This window comes from Esox lucius, chromosome 17, assembly GCF_011004845.1.
Source record: "Esox lucius isolate fEsoLuc1 chromosome 17, fEsoLuc1.pri, whole genome shotgun sequence".
Lineage (NCBI taxonomy): Eukaryota > Metazoa > Chordata > Actinopteri > Esociformes > Esocidae > Esox > Esox lucius.
The window spans coordinates 48249250-48269963 of NC_047585.1; the positions used below are offsets into that span (position 1 = coordinate 48249250).

Sequence of the window (20714 nt, forward strand, 5' to 3'; positions counted from 1 at the left end):
CTTTTAGTGACAAAAACAACAAATGGCAATGCAAACCGCGAACAGAGGCACAACACAACTGGCACAAACAATTATCCACAAAGTAAAGAACTCAAAGGGTAACTTAAATAGGGTCCCCAATTAATGGCACCGTGGAGCAGCTGCCTCTCATTCCGGCCAACCAAAACAGCAGCGCAGCGATGCCTAAAGGCACCTCTGCAGTCAGGCCCTGAAGGTGGCCCCCAGGCACATAGAGATGCCTAGAAGACTCCCATTGTCAGGACCTGAATGTGGCGCCCAGGCACACAGAGATGCCTACAGTGCCCCAACTAGGACCTGACAGCTAGACAATCTACATTACACAAAACAACCAGCTAGCTAGCAGTATTCAGTCTACGGTGATGTTTTGAACACCAAGTTTGAGTTACTGTTCACATAGAAACCCTCTGGTCTCAGGCTGCATTGAGTTACTGTTCATATAGAAACCCTCTGGTCCCAGGCTGCATTGAGTTACTGTTCACATAGAAACCCTCTGGTCTCAGGCTGCATTGAGTTACTGTTCACATAGAAATCTTCTGGTCTCAGGCTGCATTGAGTTACTGTTCACATAGATAATCATATGTCATAACTAAATGGAGTAAGCAGTGCATTATATGTGATCCAGGAGGGCTCTTAAACTGCACCTGAACACATATGAAGACAGTAACAGTGACCAAGCCAACTAAGAATGTGGACCTTGACTGGCTGGAACTGTCAATCACCAGAAGAGACGATGATATAAACTTGTGGTGCTGGAAGTGAATCAAATTCTACACAATGAAAGGCGATTGTTCTGAACTCTGAGTGTCTTTGAAATATTTATTTGGGAACAAGGTATACGAGAAAGTTTGCACACAAAGTCCCAGAACATTACTCCTCCCAGTAAAAAGACTAGATCTAGCCCATATCATCAATGATGTGATGGGATGGTGGAACGATTAAAAGGACACTCATTGATCAGTTGCTCAAGACACTGTCCCAACAGTATGTTGAGTTAGACAAGTGTCTCAACCAAGTTCCACAGGCTTCAGACACCAGGACTCAATCCACTGTGAATTTCAACTCCTTCTCTCTAACACATGATGGAGAACAGAGAATGCCAACCAACCTCCATCCATCCATCATCTTCCGCTTATCCGGGCCAGGTCGCGGGGGCAGCAGTCTAAGCAGGGAAGGCGTTCCGGAGGCATCCGAAACAGATGCCCAAGCCACCTCAGCTGACCCCTCTCGATGTGGAGGAGCAGCAGCTCTACTCTGAGCTCCTCCCAGTGACCAAGCTTCTCACCCTATCTCTATGGGATCGCCCAGCCACCCTGCGGAGAAAGCTCATTTCGACCGTCTGTATCCGGGATCTTGTCCTTTTGGTCATGACCCAAAGCTCATGACCATAGGTGAGAGTAGGGACGTAGATTGACTGGTAAATCGAGAGCTTCGCCTTGCGGCTCAGCTCTTTCTTCACCACGACAGACCGATACATCGACCGCATTACTGCAGAAGCTGCACCGATCCGTCTGTCAATCTCCCGTTCCATCCTTCCCTCACTCGTGAACAGGACCCCTAGATACTTAAACTCCTCCACTTGAGGCAGGCACTCTCCACCAACCTGAAGTGGGCAAGCCACCCTTTTCCGACTGAGGACCATGGCCTCGGATTTGGAGGTACTGCTTTTCATCCCCACTGCTTCACACTCGGCTGCAAACCGTCCCAGTGCATGCTGAAGGTCCTGGTTTGAAGGGGCCAACACGACAACATCATCCACATAGAGCAGAGACGGAATCGTGTGGTCCCCAAACCTGACACCCTCCAGCCCCTGGCTGCACCTAGAAATTCTGTCCATAAAAATACGAACAGAACCGGCAACAAAGAGTCCAACATGCACCGGGAACAAGTCTGACTTACTGCCGGCAATGCGAACCAAGCTCCTTAGCAAAGGACCCAGGACCCCATATTCCCGAAGCACTTTTCACAGGATGCCGCGAGGGACACACTCAAATGCCTTCTCCAAATCCACAAAACACATGTGGATTGGTTGGGCAAACTCCCATGAACCCTCCAACACCCCGTAGAGGGTATAGAGCTGGTCCAGTGTTCCACGGCCCGGACGAAAATCACACTGTTCCTCCGGAATCCGAGGTTCTACTATCGGCCGAATTCTCCTCTCCAGAACCCTGGCATAGACTTTCCCGGGGAGGCTGAGAAGTGTTATCCCCCTATTGTTGGAACACACCCTCCGGTCCCCCTTCTTAAAAAGAATGACCACCACCCCGGTCTGCCATCCCAGAGGCACTGTCCCCAACCGCCACGTGATGTTGCACAGGCGTGTCAACCAAGACAGCCCCACAACATCCAGAGACTTGAGGTACTCAGGGCGGATCTCATCCTCCCCCGGTGCCTTGCCACCGAGGAGTTTCTTAACCACCTCAGTGACTTCAGCCCGGGTGATGGACGAGTCCACCTCTGAGCCCTCATCCTCTGCTTCCTCAATGGAAGAAGTGACAGCGGGATTGCCCCTCCAAGAACTGCCACCTTAACGTGGTGGAGGGGTTTGAGTACCCGAGTGACCCTAGGAGCTATGTTGTCTGGGGCTATATGCCCCTGGTAGGGTCTCCCAAGGCAAACAGGTCTTAGGCGACGGGTCAGACTAAGAGCGGTTCAAACCCCCCTTAATGATGAACAACATTATGAGTACCGTGACGTCGCCCGGTATGGCGCAGCCGGGGCCCCACCCTGGAGCCAGGCCCGGGGTTGGGGCTCATATGCGAGCGCCTGGTGGCCGGGCCTTCCCCCATGGGGCCCGGCCGGGGTCAGCCCGAACGGGCGACGTGGGGCCGCCCTCCCGTGGGCTCACCAACCACAGGAGGGACCATAAGGGGCCGGTGAGAAGAGGATCGGGCGGCAGTCGAAGGCAGGGGCCTAGGCAACCCGATCTCTGGACACGGAAACTAGCTCTAGGGACGTGGAATGTCACCTCGCTGGCGGGGAAGGAGCCTGAGTTAGTGCGTGAGGTTGAGAGGTTCCGATTAGAGGTAGTCGGGATCACCTCTACACACGGCTTGGGCTCTGGAACCACACTCCTTGAGAGAGGATGGACTCTTCACCACTCTGGAGTTGCCCATGGTGAGAGGTGGCGGGCTGGTGTGGGTTTGCTTATAGCTCCCCAGCTCTGCCGCCATGTGTTGGAGTTTACCCCGGTGAACGAGAGGGTCGTTTCCCTGCGCCTACGGGTCGGGGATAGGTCTCTCACTGTTGTTTGTGCCTACGGGCCGAACGGCAGTGCAGAGTACCCGACCTTCTTGGAGTCTCTGGGAGGGGTGCTGGAAAGTGCTCCGACTGGGGACTCTATCGTTCTACTGGGGGACTTCAACGCCCATGTGGGCAACGACAGTGACACCTGGAGGGGCGTGATTGGGAGGAACGGCCCCCCTGATCTGAACCCGAGCGGTGTTCAGTTATTGGACTTCTGTGCTAGTCACAGTTTGTCCATAACGAACACCATGTTCAAGCATAAGGGTGTCCATCAGTGCACGTGGCACCAGGACACCCTAGGCCGCAGGTCGATGATCGACTTTGTTGTCGTTTCATCTGACTTGCGGCCACATGTCTTGGACACTCGGGTGAAGAGAGGGGCGGAGCTGTCAACTGATCACCACCTGGTGGTGAGTTGGATCCGATGGCGGGGGAGGAAGCTGGACAGACTCGGCAGGCCCAAGCGTACTGTAAGGGTCTGCTGGGAACGTCTGGCCGAGTCTCCTGTCAGAGAGATCTTTAACTCCCACCTCCGGCAGAGCTTCGACTGGATCCCGAGGGAGGCTGGAGATATTGAGTCCGAGTGAACCATGTTCTCCACCGCCATTGTCGAAGCGGCCGCTCGGAGCTGTGGCCGTAAGGTCTCCGGTGCCTGTCGAGGCGGCAATCCCCGAACCCGGTGGTGGACACCGGAAGTAAGGGATGCCGTCAAGCTGAAGAAGGAGTCCTATCAGGCCTGGTTGGCTTGTGGGACTCCTGACGCAGCTGACGGGTGCCGACAGGCCAAGCGGGCTGCAGCCCGGGTGGTTGTGGAGGCAAAAACTCGGGCCTGGGAGGAGTTCGGTGAGGCCATGGAGAAGGACTGCCATGGTCCAATTCTGTTAATATTGTTCTAGCCGATCTAATTGCTGTTGCAGCCCCTGTTTTGTGGGTGAAAGAAGCACTAGGTCATCTGAATAAAATAGGGATTTAATAGTCCCATTTTGGAGTTGGAGGCCAGGGGCTGAGGACTGGTCCAACTGCACTGCTAACTGGTTTATATAAATGTTAAACTGTGTGGGGCTCAGCTTTCAGCCTTGATCTCCAATTATAATGCTGCACTTATTTCCCATATACAGTGGGGAGAACAATTTGATACACTGCCGATTTTGCAGGTTTTCCCACTTACAAAACATGTAGATGTCTGTAATTTTTGTCATAGGTACTCTTCAACTGTTAAAGACGGAATCTAAAACAAAAATCCAGAAAATCACATTGTATGATTTTTAAGTAAAGAAAATGTAAGTAATTAATGACATAAGTATTTGATACATCAGAAAAGCAGAACTTAATGTTTGGTCCAGAAACCTTTGTTTGCAATTACAGAGATCAGGTTTGCACACACTGCAGCAGGGATTTTGGCCCACTCTTCCTTTCAGACCTTCTCCAGATCCTGCAGGTTTTGGGGCTGTCACTGGGCAATACGGACTTTCAGCTCCCTCCAAAGATTTTCTATTGGGTTCAGGTCTGGAGACCGGCTAGGCCACTCAAGGACCTTGAGATGCTTCTTACGGAGCCACTCCTTAGTTGCCCTGGCTGTGTGTTTCGGGTCATTGTCCTGCTGGAAGACCCAGCCACGACTCATCGTTAATGCTTTTACTGAGGGAAGGAGGTTGTTGGCCAAGATCTCGCAATACATGGCCCCATCCATCCCCCCTTCAATACGGTGCAGTCGTCCTGTCCCCTTTGCAGAAAAGCATCCCCAAAGAATGATGTTTCCACCTCCATGCTTCACGGTTGGGATGGTGTTCTTGGGGTTGTACTGATCCTTCTTCTTCCTCCAAACACGGCGAGTGGAGTTTAGACCAAAAAGCTCTATTTATGTCTCATCAGACCACATGACCTTCTCCCATTCCTCTTCTCAATCATCCAGATGGTCATTGGCAAACTTTAGACGGGCCTGGACATGCGCTGGCTTGAGCAGGGGGACCTTGCGTGCGCTGCAGGATTTTAATCCATGATGGCGTAATGTGTTACTAATGGTTTTCTTTGAGACTGTGGTCCCAGCTCTCTTCAGGTCATTGACCAGGTCCTGCCGTGTAGTTCTGGGCTGATCACTGATGATCACTGATGCCCCACGAGGTGAGATCTTGCATGGAGCCCCAGACCGAGGGAGATTGACCGGCATCTTGAACTTCTTCCATTTTCTAATAATTGCGCCAACAGTTGTTGCCTTCTCACCAAGCTGCTTGCCTATTGTCCTGTAGCCCATCCCAGCCTTGTGCAGGTCTACAATTTTATCCCTGATGTCCTTACACAGCTCTCTGGTCTTGGCCATTGTGGAGAGGTTGGTGTCTGTTTGATTGAGTGTGTGGACAGGTTTCTTTTATACTGGTAACGAGTTCAAACATAACGAGCAGTTAATACAGGTAATGAGTGGAGAACTGGAGGGCTTCTTAAAGAAAAACTAACAAGTCTGTAAGAGCCGGAATTCTTACTGGTTGGTAGGTGATCAAATACTTGTGTCATGCAATAAAATGCAAATTCATTATTTAATTTATTTCTGGATTTTTGTTTTAGATTCCATCTCTCACGGTTGAAGTGTACCTATGATAAACTCTACATGCTTTGTAAGTAGGATAACTTTATCAAATACTGTATCAAATACTTGTTCTCCCCACTGTACATATATTTAATGATTTCATATGTTTTTCCTACTATACCACTTTGGAGGATGTTGTGATATAGTCCGTTGTGCCAAATAGAATCAAATGCTTTTTTTTTTTGGTTTGATGTACATGCTTTTCAATTAGAGTGTGCAGTGTCAAAATATGATCAGTAGTGCGATACTTTGGAATGAATCCAATTAGATTTTTACTTAGGACATTGTGCTCTTTAAGGAAATTCATTCATTTAAAATGCCACAAAATAACTTTCCCAGATTACTGCTAACACAGATGCCTCTGTAATTGTTGGGGTCACATTTATCTCCAGTTTTGTAGATTGAGGTAAGAAATCCTTCGCTCCAAATGTAATGAAAATAACGAGAATTTAGGATGATGTTGAATAATTTGAGTAACTCCCTCTAGACTGCTCTAGTTTACCATCACATGGTGGAGAACAGAGGATGCCAACCAACCTATTAACTCCCTCTAGACCACTACAGCATGGATTCAAACCATGTCCTTTGCTCTTTCAGCAAAAGGTCATTCCTATGTTTTCTCACTTTAAATCTACACAGATAGTAAATTGGTCTCCATCCAGTTAATGTCCATATTCAGCTAATGTCCATATTCAGCTATTCATACACCATTTAAAGAACTGTTGTATGTCATTTATATAAATAACTGCATGACTGAGTCCGAGAACTGATACATTCAACACAACATTTCTAGCTGGTTGTTTCCACTTCATTCACTCAGCATGGTTGAAGCATCAGACAGGGTACATAAGAAGAGACATGGACATAGATTCAAAGGCCCCTGCAACTGTGCTAAATATAATAAAAATGCATGTCTAACATACCTTATGTGATTAAAAACCCACGCAAACACACAGACATGAACAAATCCATGATCAAATACAGACATGCTATGCAACTAGTCTCTTAGGCACTAACTTACCAACTCTTTGGTTCTGGGGTGAGCTGCTGGTGAAGAGCTAGAGAGAATCCGAAAAAGCTCCCTTTCTTCCCCTCCTTGGTCAGAGGCATGCTAGTGTCCAAGTTGAACCCTGCGACGGTCAAGAAATAGAGGGAAAGGAAAGAAAAGAGAGGAAGACACTTTTTCTGTGAAAGAGAAACAGAGCCTCCATGTCTCACATGTGGTGCCATAGTCTTCAATGGAAGAGACAATCCCTGTAGCAGAGCAATCCTCGTACAGTTAGAGCGACGACTTGTATATTTCTTTATGGATCTCTGTGTTTCAATTATGTTGTGAGTGGAAAGAAAGGAAGGTGGCTGCTTTTCCAAGCTCCTCTCAGCTCAGTAAATATATTTCCTTTTCTTTCCCCCTCTTTCTTTTTTCCTCCGTGTGCTGCTGTCAGTCTGTGGAAAAGCCTGAGAAAACAAGGTAGTGTCTGTGTGTGACTGCCCCACTACTGCCCTGTGATGGAGAGAAACAGAGGACAAGTGCCTTGAATAGCCTGCTCCCTCCTCCCCCTCCCTTGTCCCTCCATCCTCCCCCTCCCTTGTCCCTCCCTCCTCCCCCTCCCTTGTCCCTCGCTCCTCCCCCTCCCTTTTCGTTCACTCCACCCCTTCCCTCCACACCCACCCTCCCTCAGCTGACATCAACACTCAGGGGACTGCTGCCAAAATACCAGGCAAGGTTGTCAAGACACTCGATTGAATTGGAAAGACTGAAAAGAAAGCAGAGGTTTTTTATCTGTTAAATGTACATGTACCAGAATGCATTAGTTAAGTTAATGGAATTACGTTAGTGGAACAGGTGCCTATATTTGTTAACACTAGAACATTTTGAAAGAATCTGTGGTAGGATCATTCATATTTTTAAATTAATTGTTTATATTTCTTTTTTGTTCTTTACAGAAAATAAGACATTTAGGCAAGAAACACAACCATACAGTAATTCAAAATGTAAAAGGGGGGTGGGTGCTCTTTTTGAAATGTTTAAATTTACTGAAAGATGCAGCAAATGTTAGCTAACCTTTTTTATTTCAGACGGCGGGCATGGAATCTGGGCTGGAGTCCCATAACTTGCATTGTTCTGGAATGAACTTCCCAGACAATGGTTCACAGTAGTGTGGTCAGTGACCCAGGAAACTTAAAGACAAACCTCTGAGGGGATCTAATGGAGAGAGACAGATGTATATGAGCTGTGGCAGGGAAATGTGACAAGAGTTAGCGAGACATAATTGAGAGAATTTAAGTTTTAGCGGTGCAACTAGATACATAACCAAAATTCACTGAGCAAAGTAGGTTGAAAATACAGACAGGTCATAAATTAAAAGAAAGGCCTTTGTACCGAGGGGTTAATGCACTGCAACCCCACAATAATATCCCTCTATGTAGTTTTACTATAATATCCCTCTGTAGTTTTATTATAATATCCCTCCATGTAGTTTTACTATAATATCCCTCTATGTAGTTTTACTATAATATCCCTTTATGTACAGTAGTACACGGTCATCAAATTTGCTCTTTTAGTCACAATTTCTGACCTTATTTAATGTCTGTCCCATAGATATAAATGCAGATGTAACTTTAGTCACTGTTCCTACTAAAGCACTAGCCAGTTGAGCAGTCTTTGTGACTGAAGCTCCTTCCATCAGAGTGCAAATAATGAACCCTCGTTCAAAGTCACCCAGATCATTTTCTCTTGTCATCTTCATCCATAATTGAGGTCAACTGGGCCTACTCAGCATTTCTATACATGCCACAGAGCGTGACAGGATGTTAATTGCTTAATTGCATCATGCAGTACACCTGTATGGAAGTGTCTGTATTCCTTATGTTCCTCCACTCAATTATTCCTAGTTTTTCTTTAATTTGTCATCTGTCTGTTCTGATGAATTAAATGTGTGAGAAAATAGTGCAGATCAGTAAATTAATTATCTTCCTTGACATAAAACGTTTTTGCCATGTTGTAACAGACAACCACTCTAGTGACTTGGAGTGAAATGCAATGCAGACTTCCCATAGTCTAAAGCAGTGTTTCTCCAGATCCTGGGGGCACACCTCCTTGCATGTTTTCGGACTCTCCCTGCCCTCACACACTTGATGTAACTCGTGGAAGACTTAATAATGAGCTGATCATTTGAATCAGGTGTGACAGAGCAGGGAGAGATCTAAAACATGCAGGGCGGGGCGGCGTCCAGGAGCAGGGTTAAAAAACACTGGTCTAAAGGGCTTTGATCACGCTGTGCTATCCACACATGCTCTCTCACACTCATGTACATTTTCCTGTCAGTCATGTCCTCACAGCATTGTACACATTGTGGGAAGGTTGTGCAACCAGGCCAGCCACAGCTGTTCTGGACCAGCTCATTCCTGTCCTGTCACTGTCTTTGTCTGCTACCCAAATGGCACCATGTTCTCACCCTTTTGCATTTCACCCTAAGGGCCTGGTCAGAAGTAGCGCTCTATGAACAGAATAAGGGCCTGGTCAGAAGTAGCGCTCTATGAACAGAATAAGGGCCTGGTCAGAAGTAGCGCTCTATGAACAGAATAAGGGCCTGGTCAAAAGTAGCGCTCTATGAACAGAATACATACACTCTCTCAGAGCCTATTTATTTAGCTTCTGGTGATTCTCACACCTTCTATACAAACACCAAGCTTATTTTTGTTTATGTTTTTAACTTCACATTCAGCCAGAAGGGCACAGCATTTCTGAACGTTGTTTTATCTTGTTTTAGTATGAACTGTATACTTTACTCAGAACATAAATTATCCAAATTGTGTCAGATTGCAGAGATCAATACACTTACTGATGATTCACTGAGTGATGGTTCAGTGTTAAATAAACACTACTGACTCAGCTCTTAGCCCTGAGATAATCATTCTTATGTGAACTGCTTGGCATCTCAGAGGAACTCCCACATAGTGGAATGAAACAATCCAAGCAGGGCTTCGTGTGGTGGGGTGGAGCTACATTGTTTGGCTGCTGCTCTCATTGCCCTCTGCTGCCCTGAGGTGGTGGAATGAAGCCTTTGCGCTGGCGTATCTGGGCTATGGTCTCGCTGTAATGCATGGTGTAAATAATATATCTTTCTACACGTACATACAGGTTGGGGGCAACTGATGGTTAGAGTGTCTGGCTAGTATCTGAAAAGTTATTACATCAAATCCACAAGGTGGCCAGGCAAAATATATTTTGTTTTGTCTCTGACCAAGCCATGTTAACCTAGTTATTCCCCTGGAGGTCAGTGTCACACATCAAACCCTAACCCCATCACTGGACAAAAGAAGATGGAACATAACTTCTTCCCACAGATTAGGGATGGTGCACCACTCCCATATCCCTGGAATTAACTGAGCAGCATACATTTAGGAAGTGTATTGTCTCTGAAGGAAAAGGCCCGAAACAAAACAAAACACACATTCCTGCACACACTTTAAAGCTTCTCAGGTTCAGACTGTTTGGGAATAAAGCCATAATATCTCCATCACTTTGTAATGCTCAGAAAATGTCAGTGACACATCTCAGGATTTATAAAAAAAAACATTCACACTGACAAACACTTGCTATATCAAGAGCATGTCTAGGTCTGTGTAAGGCAGCGTTTTCGCAGACATTTACAAAAAATGTATCTGCCTCTTGCACATCAATTTAATTAATAATCGATAATTATCTTATTATTACATAAACATGACAACCAATCTGTGAATTCCAGCACCTAGCCATTCCCTTTAATCAATCAATCATTCATAAATAAAACATCAATGCCTTTAAATACCATATAGCATTTAAAGTTTTCTTATTGAAAAGTTATTTGGTAAGATGAAATGCATAGAAAGGTCTGTTCCATTCATTACTTCCATGTAACTGAAAACTAGCAGATATCTTTATTTTTTTAAATGCCTCCCAGACATTTCTGTAGGCTCTACTGTAGCCTTTATAAAAAGCAAATTCCAGGAAAAATAAAATAAAAATAAAAAATCATAGATATATTCTATCCAAAATTGAAAAAGATGCCCAAAGACAATAAAGAATGAAAAATAAATGGGCGTGAGAACATTTTCTAAATATATTTAATTGCAGCTTGGGCTCCAAGCCCAGAATGTCTGAGCCATTTCCACAGCAGTGAAGGTGGAAAAGGAACAACAGTTCTATCGTTGTTGGAAGACCTAGGAAAAGAAATGTACAGGGTCATTTTTCCCTGCTCCCCATCTGAGGCCCACACCACTGTGTACCACCTTCAACCCCTTGTGATGTCAGCAGTATTAATATATTGATTAACAGATGACATGGAGGAAGATGAGGTTGTTTATTAATATATTGATTAACAGATGAGATGGAGGAAGACAAGGTTGTTAACTGATGTATTGATTAACGGATGAGATGGAGGAAGATGAGGTCGTTTATTAATATATTGATTAATGGATGAGATGGAGGAAGAGAAGGTTGTTTATTAATGTATTGATTAATGGATGAGATGGAGGAACAGAAGGAAGAGGAGGTTGTTCCAAGGTATAAGAATAGGATTACAGACCAGAAGACTGATTGGGTTAGGGTTAAATTGATTGGTGGTGTCTGTTGAATAAAACACAATTCATTACACTGGAACTGAATTAAATGATATCTACAACAAAATCTCAAAATAAAACTTACAATATTTGTAGATATTTCACCAATGTCATTACATAGAAAATAAACAATAGAGCACCCAGAATGGAAACCTGAGGCCCACTTAAGCACTTCAAGAAATTCAGATTACCAAGATTGTAATGGCAGCACTTAGGCTTAATGACATCAAGCTAATTAAAAATAGGCCTTTGACAGGTCTATAAACAAGGCAACACCATTTATTTTATTATCTAGGTGCTTTGGATATTATTTACCACCAGTGTAGTTGCAGTTTCAGTCCTGCATCTCTAGGTGGTGAAGACGACTAATGAGTCACTGTGGGTCTCTTTAGATGCAGTACCATTAGCCATCGAGAGGTTGTCTGACAAGCAGGACATGATGGGCAGGACTCAACAGAAATAATATAGGGGAGATCGGGGTTGGTTGTCACACTTTACTCGCCTACATGTCTCTGCACCAGTAAATCCCAGAAAATCCCAGAAGACCGATTAAAGGAAAGGTTTGCATAATCTATCTAGCATGATCCTGGACAGTAGAGACATATTATTTTGGATTGTTCATCTCAATGTGGCTAACCTGGTTAAAGAAAGGTTAAAGAAAAAAGAAATCAAATCACTTGCTTTTTAAACTTGGAATTACTGTAACCCTTAATTCTGTCTGTAACAATTCTACGTTACTTCCACCAGAGGACAAGTACATTCAGCCATAAACACAACACAGATTACAACGGAAAACAATTAACGGTTGTACTATAATTCCTCCAACCAAGTGAACAGCTTTGTAGTCAAAAACAATCTATCACTCTTCCTCACAATTTTGTACTTCTCATTTTTCTTTCTCTCTCTCAGGTGTCTCCTGGGTTACCTATTCCTTTTTTTTTTAAATAAAAGTTCACAAGGCATAAAACAATAACAGTGACTTAATACTTGCCAACATAAGCTGTTGCCCATTATGTTCCTGAGTGTGTTGCACACCAAGGGGCCCAGTACTATATTGGGAACCATTCAATACACAAAGGGGCACCCTACAATATGGAGAACCATTCAACACACTCAGGAGCCCACTACAATATGGTGAACCATTCAACACACCCAGGAGCCCACTACAATATAGAGGAGCTTTCAACTGGGCTTAAAAGTGAGGCAGTGTTAAGCTGTGGCTGCTCACCGGCAGCAGCCTGGATATGTCCAGACTGCAGCAGAGAGGATTCTACGCCCTCCCCCACCTCTAACATAGTCTATGCCCTCCCCCACCTCTGACATAGTCTAAGCCCTCCCCCACCTCTGACATAGTCTATGCCCTCCCCCACCTCTGACATAGTCTATGCCCTCCCCCACCTCTGACATAGTCTATGCCCTCCCCCACCTCTAACATAGTCTATGCCCTCCCCCACCTCTGACATAGTCTAAGCCCTCCCCCACCTCTGACATAGTCTATGCCCTCCCCCACCTCTAACATAGTCTATGCCCTCCCCCACCTCTGACAGAGTCTAAGCCCTCCCCCACCTCTGACATAGTCTATGCCCTCCCCCACCTCGGACATTGTCTAAGCCCACCCCCACCTCTGACATAGTCTAAGCCCACTCCCACCTCGGACATTGTCTAAGCCCTCCCCCACCTCTGACATAGTCTATGCCCTCCCCCACCTCAGACATAGTCTAAACTCTCCCCCACCCCTGACATAGTCTAAGCCCTCCCCCACCTCTGACATAGTCTAAGCCCTCCCCCAACTCTGACATAGTCTATGCCCTCCCCCACCTCTGACATAGTCTAAACTCTCCCCCAACCCCTGACATAGTCTAAACTCTCCCCCAACCCCTGACATAGTCTGAACTCTCCCCCATCTATGCCCTCCCCCATCATCTCTGACATAGTCTAAGCTCCTGAAATGTGTTATCGGAAAAGTATCTATTCAATGTTCAATCTGTATAGGATCATATGAAGCCATTTATTATCACATAGTTGTTTGGCTCCTTTTATTAATTGCAATTAGAATCTGTGTATAAATATTACATTTGTTTGTTTGCTCTCACGTGGATGCACTAAGCAGGCTAGATACTGAGCCAATGAACTGCCAAAATACTTGCGTAACAAGGTAATGGAACTTTATAAAGATGAAATAGGATATCAAAAGATATCAAAAACCTTGCAAATGCCAGTCAGCACTGTTCAATTACTTATTAAAAAGGGATCTGGGATCTCTTGAAAAGACTGTGTGGTTGTTTCAGGGAGCACAATATGAGGATACTTGAATTAAAATTAGCTGCATGGTCGAGTTACCAGAAAGAAGCCTTCACTGTGCCAATGCTACAAAAAAAGTCTGGTTACAATATGCCCTACAACACCTTGACACACTGTAATTTGGAGTGACGAGAATATAGAGCTTTTGATCACAACCATAAGCGCTATGTTTGGAGAAGGGTCAACAAGGCCTATATTGAATATCCCCACTTTGAAGCATGGTGGTGGCTCACTGATGTTTTCGGTGTGTGTGATCTCTAAAGGCACGGGGAATCTTGTGAAAATTGATGGCAAGTTGAATGCAGCATTTTATCAGAACACCCTGGCAAACAATTTGCATTCTTTTGCACAAAAGCTGCACATGGGACACTTTTAGACTTTACAGTACAACAATGACCATAAGCACAAGGCCAAGTAGACCCTCCAGAGGTTACAGCAGAAAAAGGTGAAGGTTCTGGAGTGGCCATTGATGCTAAGGGGTGCAATACACAGTATTAAGAACTAATGGTATGCAGACATTTGAACAGGGGTCAGTTAATTTTTTTATTTGTTGCCATGTTTTGTTTTATGATTGTGCCATTCTGTAATGGCCTATAGTTCCCATAAGGAATAAAAGATATGTTTTGCCTGCTAATTTCTTTACAAATGGTACATATACACTCACCTAAAGGATTAATAGGAACACCTGTTGTCAGAACTGAATGTCAGAATGGGAAAGAAAGGTGATTTAAGCAATTTTGAGCCTGGCATGGTTGTTGGTGCCAGACGGGCCGGTCTGAGTATTTCACAATCTGCTCAGTTACTGGGATTTTCACGCACAACCATTTCTAGGGTTTACAAAGAATGGTGTGAAAAGGGAAAAACATCCAGTATGCGGCAGTCCTGTGGGCGAAAATGCCTTGTTGATGATAGAGGTCAGAGGAGAATGGGCCGATTGATTCAAGCTGATAGAAGAGCAAATTTGACTGAAATAACCACTCGTTACAACCGAGGTATGCTGCAAAGCATTTGTGAAGCCACAACACGCACAACATTGAGGCGGATGGGCTACAACAGCAGAAGACCCCACTGGGTACCACTCATCTCCACTACAAATAGGAAAAAGAGGCTACAATTTGCATGAGCTCACCAAAATTGGACAGTTGAAGACTGGAAGAATGTTGCCTGGTCTGATGAGTCTGGATTTCTGTTGAGACATTCAGATGGTAGAGTCAGAATTTGGCGTAAACAGAATGAGAACATGGATCCATCATGCTTTGTTACCACTGTGCAGACTGGTGGTGGTGGTGTAATGGTGTGGGGGATGTTTTATTGGCACACTTTAGGCCCCTTAGTGCCAATTGGGCATCGTTTAAATGCCACAGCCTACCTGAGCATTGTTTCTGACCATGTCCATCCCTTTATGACCACCATGTACCGATCCTCTGATGGCTATTTCCAGCAGGATAATGCACCAGGTCACAAAGCTCGAATCATTTCAAATTGGTTTCTTGAACATGACAATGAGTTCACTGTACTGAAATGGCCCCCACAGTCACCAGATCTCAACCCAATAGAGCATCTTTGGGATGTGGTGGAACAGGAGCTTCGTGCCCTGGATGTGCATCACACAAATCTCCATCAACTGCAAGATGCTATCCTATCAATATTGGCCAACATTTCTAAAGAATGCTTTCAGCACCTTGTTGAATCAATGCCACGTAGAATTAAGGCAGTTCTGAAGGCGAAAGGGGGTCAAACACAGTATTAGTATGGTGTTCCTAATAATCCTTTAGGTGAGTGTATTACCAATTCTCCAAGGGTATGCAAACTTTTGAGCACAACTGTACTTAGATGTGTAGATCTGTACATACAGTTAGCTCTGGAAATATTTGGACACAGACTACATTTTCATAATTTTGGCTCTGTATGCCAGCACAATGGATTTGAAATAGAACAATTGAGATGCAATTGTAGTGCAGACTTTCAACTTTAATTCAAGGGCAGACTTTCAGCTTTAATTCAAGGGGTTTAACAAAAATATTGTATGAAATGTTTAGGAATTGCAACCATTTTCATACACAGTCCCCTTATTTCAAGGGCTAAATGTAATTGGACCAATTAAATAAAATGTTTATTTTTAATACTTTATCGAGAATACTTTGCAGGCAATGACTGCTTCATGTCTGGAATACATGGCCTTCACTGCAGCTGCCTTCAGTTGTTTGTTCGTGGGTATTTCTGCCTTAAGTTTTGTTTTCAGCAAGCGAAATGCATGCTCAAGCAGTAGTTATTTTACGTACTCGTTTTTTTCTTATTATTGTTTTTATTGTTTTTATTTTTGTTCATGCTGCACTGTCGCTCATACAGTATGATTGACTAGCACTTTTGAAAATGTGTTCATCATTGAACACAGAGCGATTGTTGAAGTGATTGCTGCAATTCTTTTGTTCTGTCGCCAATTTGTTTACCAGTATGCAGATGGAAGAGAAAGAGAATGGAACATTGCAAGCTCTTGTATGCTAGCGTTCATGGAAACCTGTCTGGATCCCTTGGTGCCAGATTCGTGTGTCACCCCTGCTGAATTTTCTATGGGCCAGCACTACAGAATGTTGGAGTCAGGTAAATGTAAGGGCGGAGGAGTGTGCATTGTTGCAGTGCTCTCAACTCACTGTTCAGCAGATTTGGAGCTACTGTCTGTAAAGATACGGCCCTTCTACCTTCCTCATGAATTCAGCTCCACTATTACCACAGCAGTCTATATACACCGCGGATAGAACGTGTGCACTGGAAGACCTACAGTGGATATAAAAAGTCTACACACCCCTGTTAAAATGCTAGGTTCTTGTGATGTAAAAGAATGAAACAAAGTGAAATCATGTCAGAACTTTTTCCACCTTTAATGTGACCTATAATGTGAACAATTCAATTGAAAAACAAACTGAAATCTTCAAGGAGAAAAATTTAAAACTCACAATAACCTGGTTGCATAAGTGTGCACCCCCATGAACTAATTCTTTGTTGAAGCACCTTTTGATTTTATTACAGCACTCAGTCTTTTTGGGTAGGAGTCTATTAGCCACATCTTTACATGGCAATATTTGCCCACTCTTCTTTGCAAAAGCGCTCCAAATCTGTCAAATTGCGAGGAGATTTCCTGTGCACAGCCATCTTCAGATCACCCCACAGATGTTCAATTGTATTCAGGTCTGGGCTCTGGCTGGGCCATTCCAAAATCTTCTTCTGGTGAAGCTATGCTTTTGTGGATTTGGATGTGTGCTTTGGGTCGTTGTCGTGCTGAAAGGTGAACTTCCTATTCATCTTCAGCTTTCTAACAGACTCCTGAAGGTTCTGTGCCAAAATTGCCTGGTATTTGGAACTGTTCATAATTCTAAGGCCCCGATTCCAGCTGAAGAAAAACAGCCCCAAAGCATGATGCTGCCACCACCATGCTTCACTCTGGGTATGGTGTTCTTTGGATGATGTACAGTGTTGTTTTTGCGCCAAACATACCTTTTGGAATTATTCCCAAAAAGTAAAACCTTGGTTTCATCAGACCATAGCACATTTTCCCACATGCTTTCGGCGAACTTGATGGTTTTTTTTAAGAAAATGCTTCTGTCTTGCCACCCTACCCCAAGCCCATTCATATGAAGAATACAGGAGATTGTTGTGACATGAAGCACACATATCTAATGCTTTGGATATTCTTTTACACCCTTCACCTGACTGATATCTTTCAATAATGAGATCCCTCTCATGCGTTGGAAGTTCTCTGTGGACCATGGCTTTTGCTCTGAGATGCAACTGAGAAAATGTCAGGAAAATCCTACTAGAACAGCTGAACTTTATTTGTGATTAATCAGAGTCACTTTAAGTGATAGCAAGTGTGTAATGACTTCTATTTAACATGAGTTTGAATGTGATTGGTTAATTCTGAACACAGCCAAATCCCCAGTTATAAGAGGGTGTGCACACTTATGCAACCAGGTTATTGTAAGATTTTAGATTTTTCCCCCTCAAAGATTTCTGTTTGTTTTTTAATGGAATTGTTCACATCATAGGTCAAATTAAAGGTGGAAAAGGTTCTGACATGATATATTTTTGTCTCATTCTTTTACATCACAAAAACCTGGCATTTTAACAGGGGTGTGTAGACTTTTTATATCCACTGTATATGGAGTTATAAATGGACTAAAGGACAGCCACCCTGAGGCAACTTCTATTGTTGTTGGCGATTATAATGAATATGCTATATAGAGCATATATGAGGAAAGTTTTACCAAAATACAACCAGCACATTAACTTTCATACCTGGGGTGATCAGACTTTTGACCATTGTTATTCACAATTATGAAATGGTTACAAACCCCTCCCCCGTCTTGCATTTAGGCAGATCACACATCAATTTTACTCCTCTCATCCCATAGACAACGACTAAAACAGGAGAAACCGCTTTCTCAGACAGTTCAACGCTGGAATGAGGGATCCATTACTGCTCTACAGGACTGCTTTGAAACAACAGATCAGGGATGGAAAAGGTGAATACAGGGAAAAGTTGGAGTCTAACAACCTAAGCTCTGACCCCAGATGCATGTGGGGACGACTGAGACACATCACAGAATACAAAGAGAGAAAAAATATGATGCTCATCCTGCCGCCTCGCGCCCTGACCAGCTCAACACCTATACACGGTTTCAATCAATCTGTCAAAGGTGTGTCAAGGTGCGTGAAATAAGGGAGCCAAACGCAGGGAGGTAGTTACTCTTCTTTCTATTTGGAATATAGGCACGCGTAAAACAAACAAGCGTGCAACTGCTACGCAATACAAACACCAAACATAGAACAATACCACACAAAGACAGCCAGAAACACAGGAACTTATATAAGCGATCTAATGAGGGAATGGACACCAGGTGTGTGCAATAACAAGACAGGACAGTGCCGTGGGAGGAGGAGCGGCGTGGCTAGAAGGCCGGCGATGACGCGCGCCGAACACCACGTTGGGAGGGGTGATGCGCGTCCTCCATGCGCGTCCTCGTTACAGTACCCCCCCCTCGACGCGCGGCTCCGGCAGCGCACCCCCGCCGGCCCCGGGGCCGACCCGGAGGACGCCGTGCAGGACGATCAGGGCACCGACGATGGAAGTCGGCGAGGAGCTCCGGATCAAGAACATCCACCGCCAGCACCCAGCAACGCTCCTCCGGGCCGTACCCCTCCCATTCCACCAGGTACTGCAGGCCCCCCCCCCCGGCGCCTCGAGTCGAGGATGGAACGGACCGAATACGCCGGGCCCCCCTCAATGTCCAGAGGGGGCGGAGGGACCTCCCGCACCTCAGACTGCTGGAGGGGACCAGCCACCACCGGCCTGAGGAGAGACACATGGAACGAGGCATTAATCCTGTAATCAGGGGGTAGTTGTAACTTATAGGTTACCTCGTTCACTCTCCTCAGGACTTTGAACGGCCCCACAAACCGCGGGCCCAGCTTCCGGCAGGGCAGGCGGAGAGGGAGGTTCCGGGTCGAGAGCCAGACCCGGTCACCCACTGTGTAGACCGGGGCGTCGCTACGCCGGCGGTCGGCAGCGGACTTCTGGCGAGCCCCGGCGCGCCGGATGTGCTGATGAGCTACTGACCAGGTGTCCTCGGCGCGCCGGAACCAGTCGTCCACCGCCGGAGCCCCGGTCTCGGGCTGGCTCTGCCAGGGTGCCAAGACCGGCTGGTACCCTAGGACGCACTGGAAAGGGGTCAAGGAAGTGGAGGAGTGGCGGAGCGAATTCTGGGCATACTCTGCCCAGGGCAGGAACTCCGACCACTCCCCCGGCCGGTCCTGGCAATAGGACCGCAGGAACCTCCCCAGGTCTTGGTTCACACGCTCCACCTGCCCATTAGCTTCGGGGTGGAACCCGGAGGTGAGGCTGACCGAGACCCCCAACCGGCCCATAAAGGCCTTCCAAACCCGAGACGTGAACTGAGGGCCCCGGTCAGAAACAATGTCCTCCGGCACCCCGTAGTGCCGGAAGACATGGGCGAAAAGAGCCTCCGCGGTCTGCAGGGCCGTCGGGAGACCGGGAAGAGGAAGGAACCGGCAGGCCTTTGAAAACCGGTCCACAACAACCAGGATCGTGGTGTTGCCTAGTGAGGGGGGAAGATCGGTCAGAAAATCAATGGACAGGTGAGACCATGGTCGTTGTGGAACGGGCAAAGGATGTAACTTACCTGCCGGAAGGTGTCTAGGTGCCTTGCACTGAGCGCACACCGAACAGGAGGACACGTACACTCTCACATCCTTAGCCAGACCAGGCCACCAGTACTTATCGGTAAGGCAGCGCACAGTACGGTCTATGCCCGGGTGACCCGTGGAAGGGGACGTGTGGGCCCAGTAGATGAGACGGTCACGAACATCCAGCGGGACGTACTGACGATCCGCAGGACACTGAGGTGGCCCAGGATCGCTGCGTAACGCTCGCTGAATGTCCGCGTCCACGTCCCACACAACCGGCGCCACAATGCACGAGGCGGGCAGAATCGGTGTATCATCTACCCGCCTCACACCCGCGTCGCACAACCGAGACAGTGCGTCTGCCTTGGCGTTTTTCGTACCCGGCACGTATGACAGCGTGAAATCAAACCGGGCAAAAAACAACGCCCACCTGGCCTGACGAGGGTTCAGTCTCCTCGCCGCCCGGATATACTCCAGGTTTCGGTGGTCAGTCCAGACTACAAACGGGTGTTTCGCTCCTTCGAGCCAATGTCTCCAAACAGTCAAGGCGCTAAACACAGCCAACAGCTCCCTATCACCGACGCCATAGTTGCGTTCTGCCTCGCTGAGCTTCCGCGAGTAAAAAGCGCAGGGGCGATGCTTAGGAGGGGTACCTGATAGTTGGGATAACACAGCACCTATCCCTACCTCAGATGCATCCACCTCCACTATGAACGGCAGTGACGGGTCGGGGTGAGCCAAAACCGGGGCAGAGGTGAACATTCTC

General features: G+C 46.1%; 1 protein-coding gene across 5 annotated transcripts in view; it reads right to left on the bottom strand.

Moving 5' to 3' along the window:
• The window catches only part of itga7 (integrin, alpha 7), a 69524-nt gene extending 62156 nt beyond the window's left edge, over positions 1-7368 (bottom strand). For all 5 annotated transcript variants that reach the window (XM_013131656.3, XM_013131654.3, XM_020044934.2 and 2 more), the window contains exon 1: positions 6867-7368. In XM_013131656.3, coding sequence (XP_012987110.1) covers positions 6867-7075 — 209 coding nt within the window. In that variant the 5' untranslated portion in view covers positions 7076-7368. The remainder of the gene's footprint in view (positions 1-6866) is intronic.
• Between the last annotated feature and the right edge of the window lie 13346 nt (positions 7369-20714).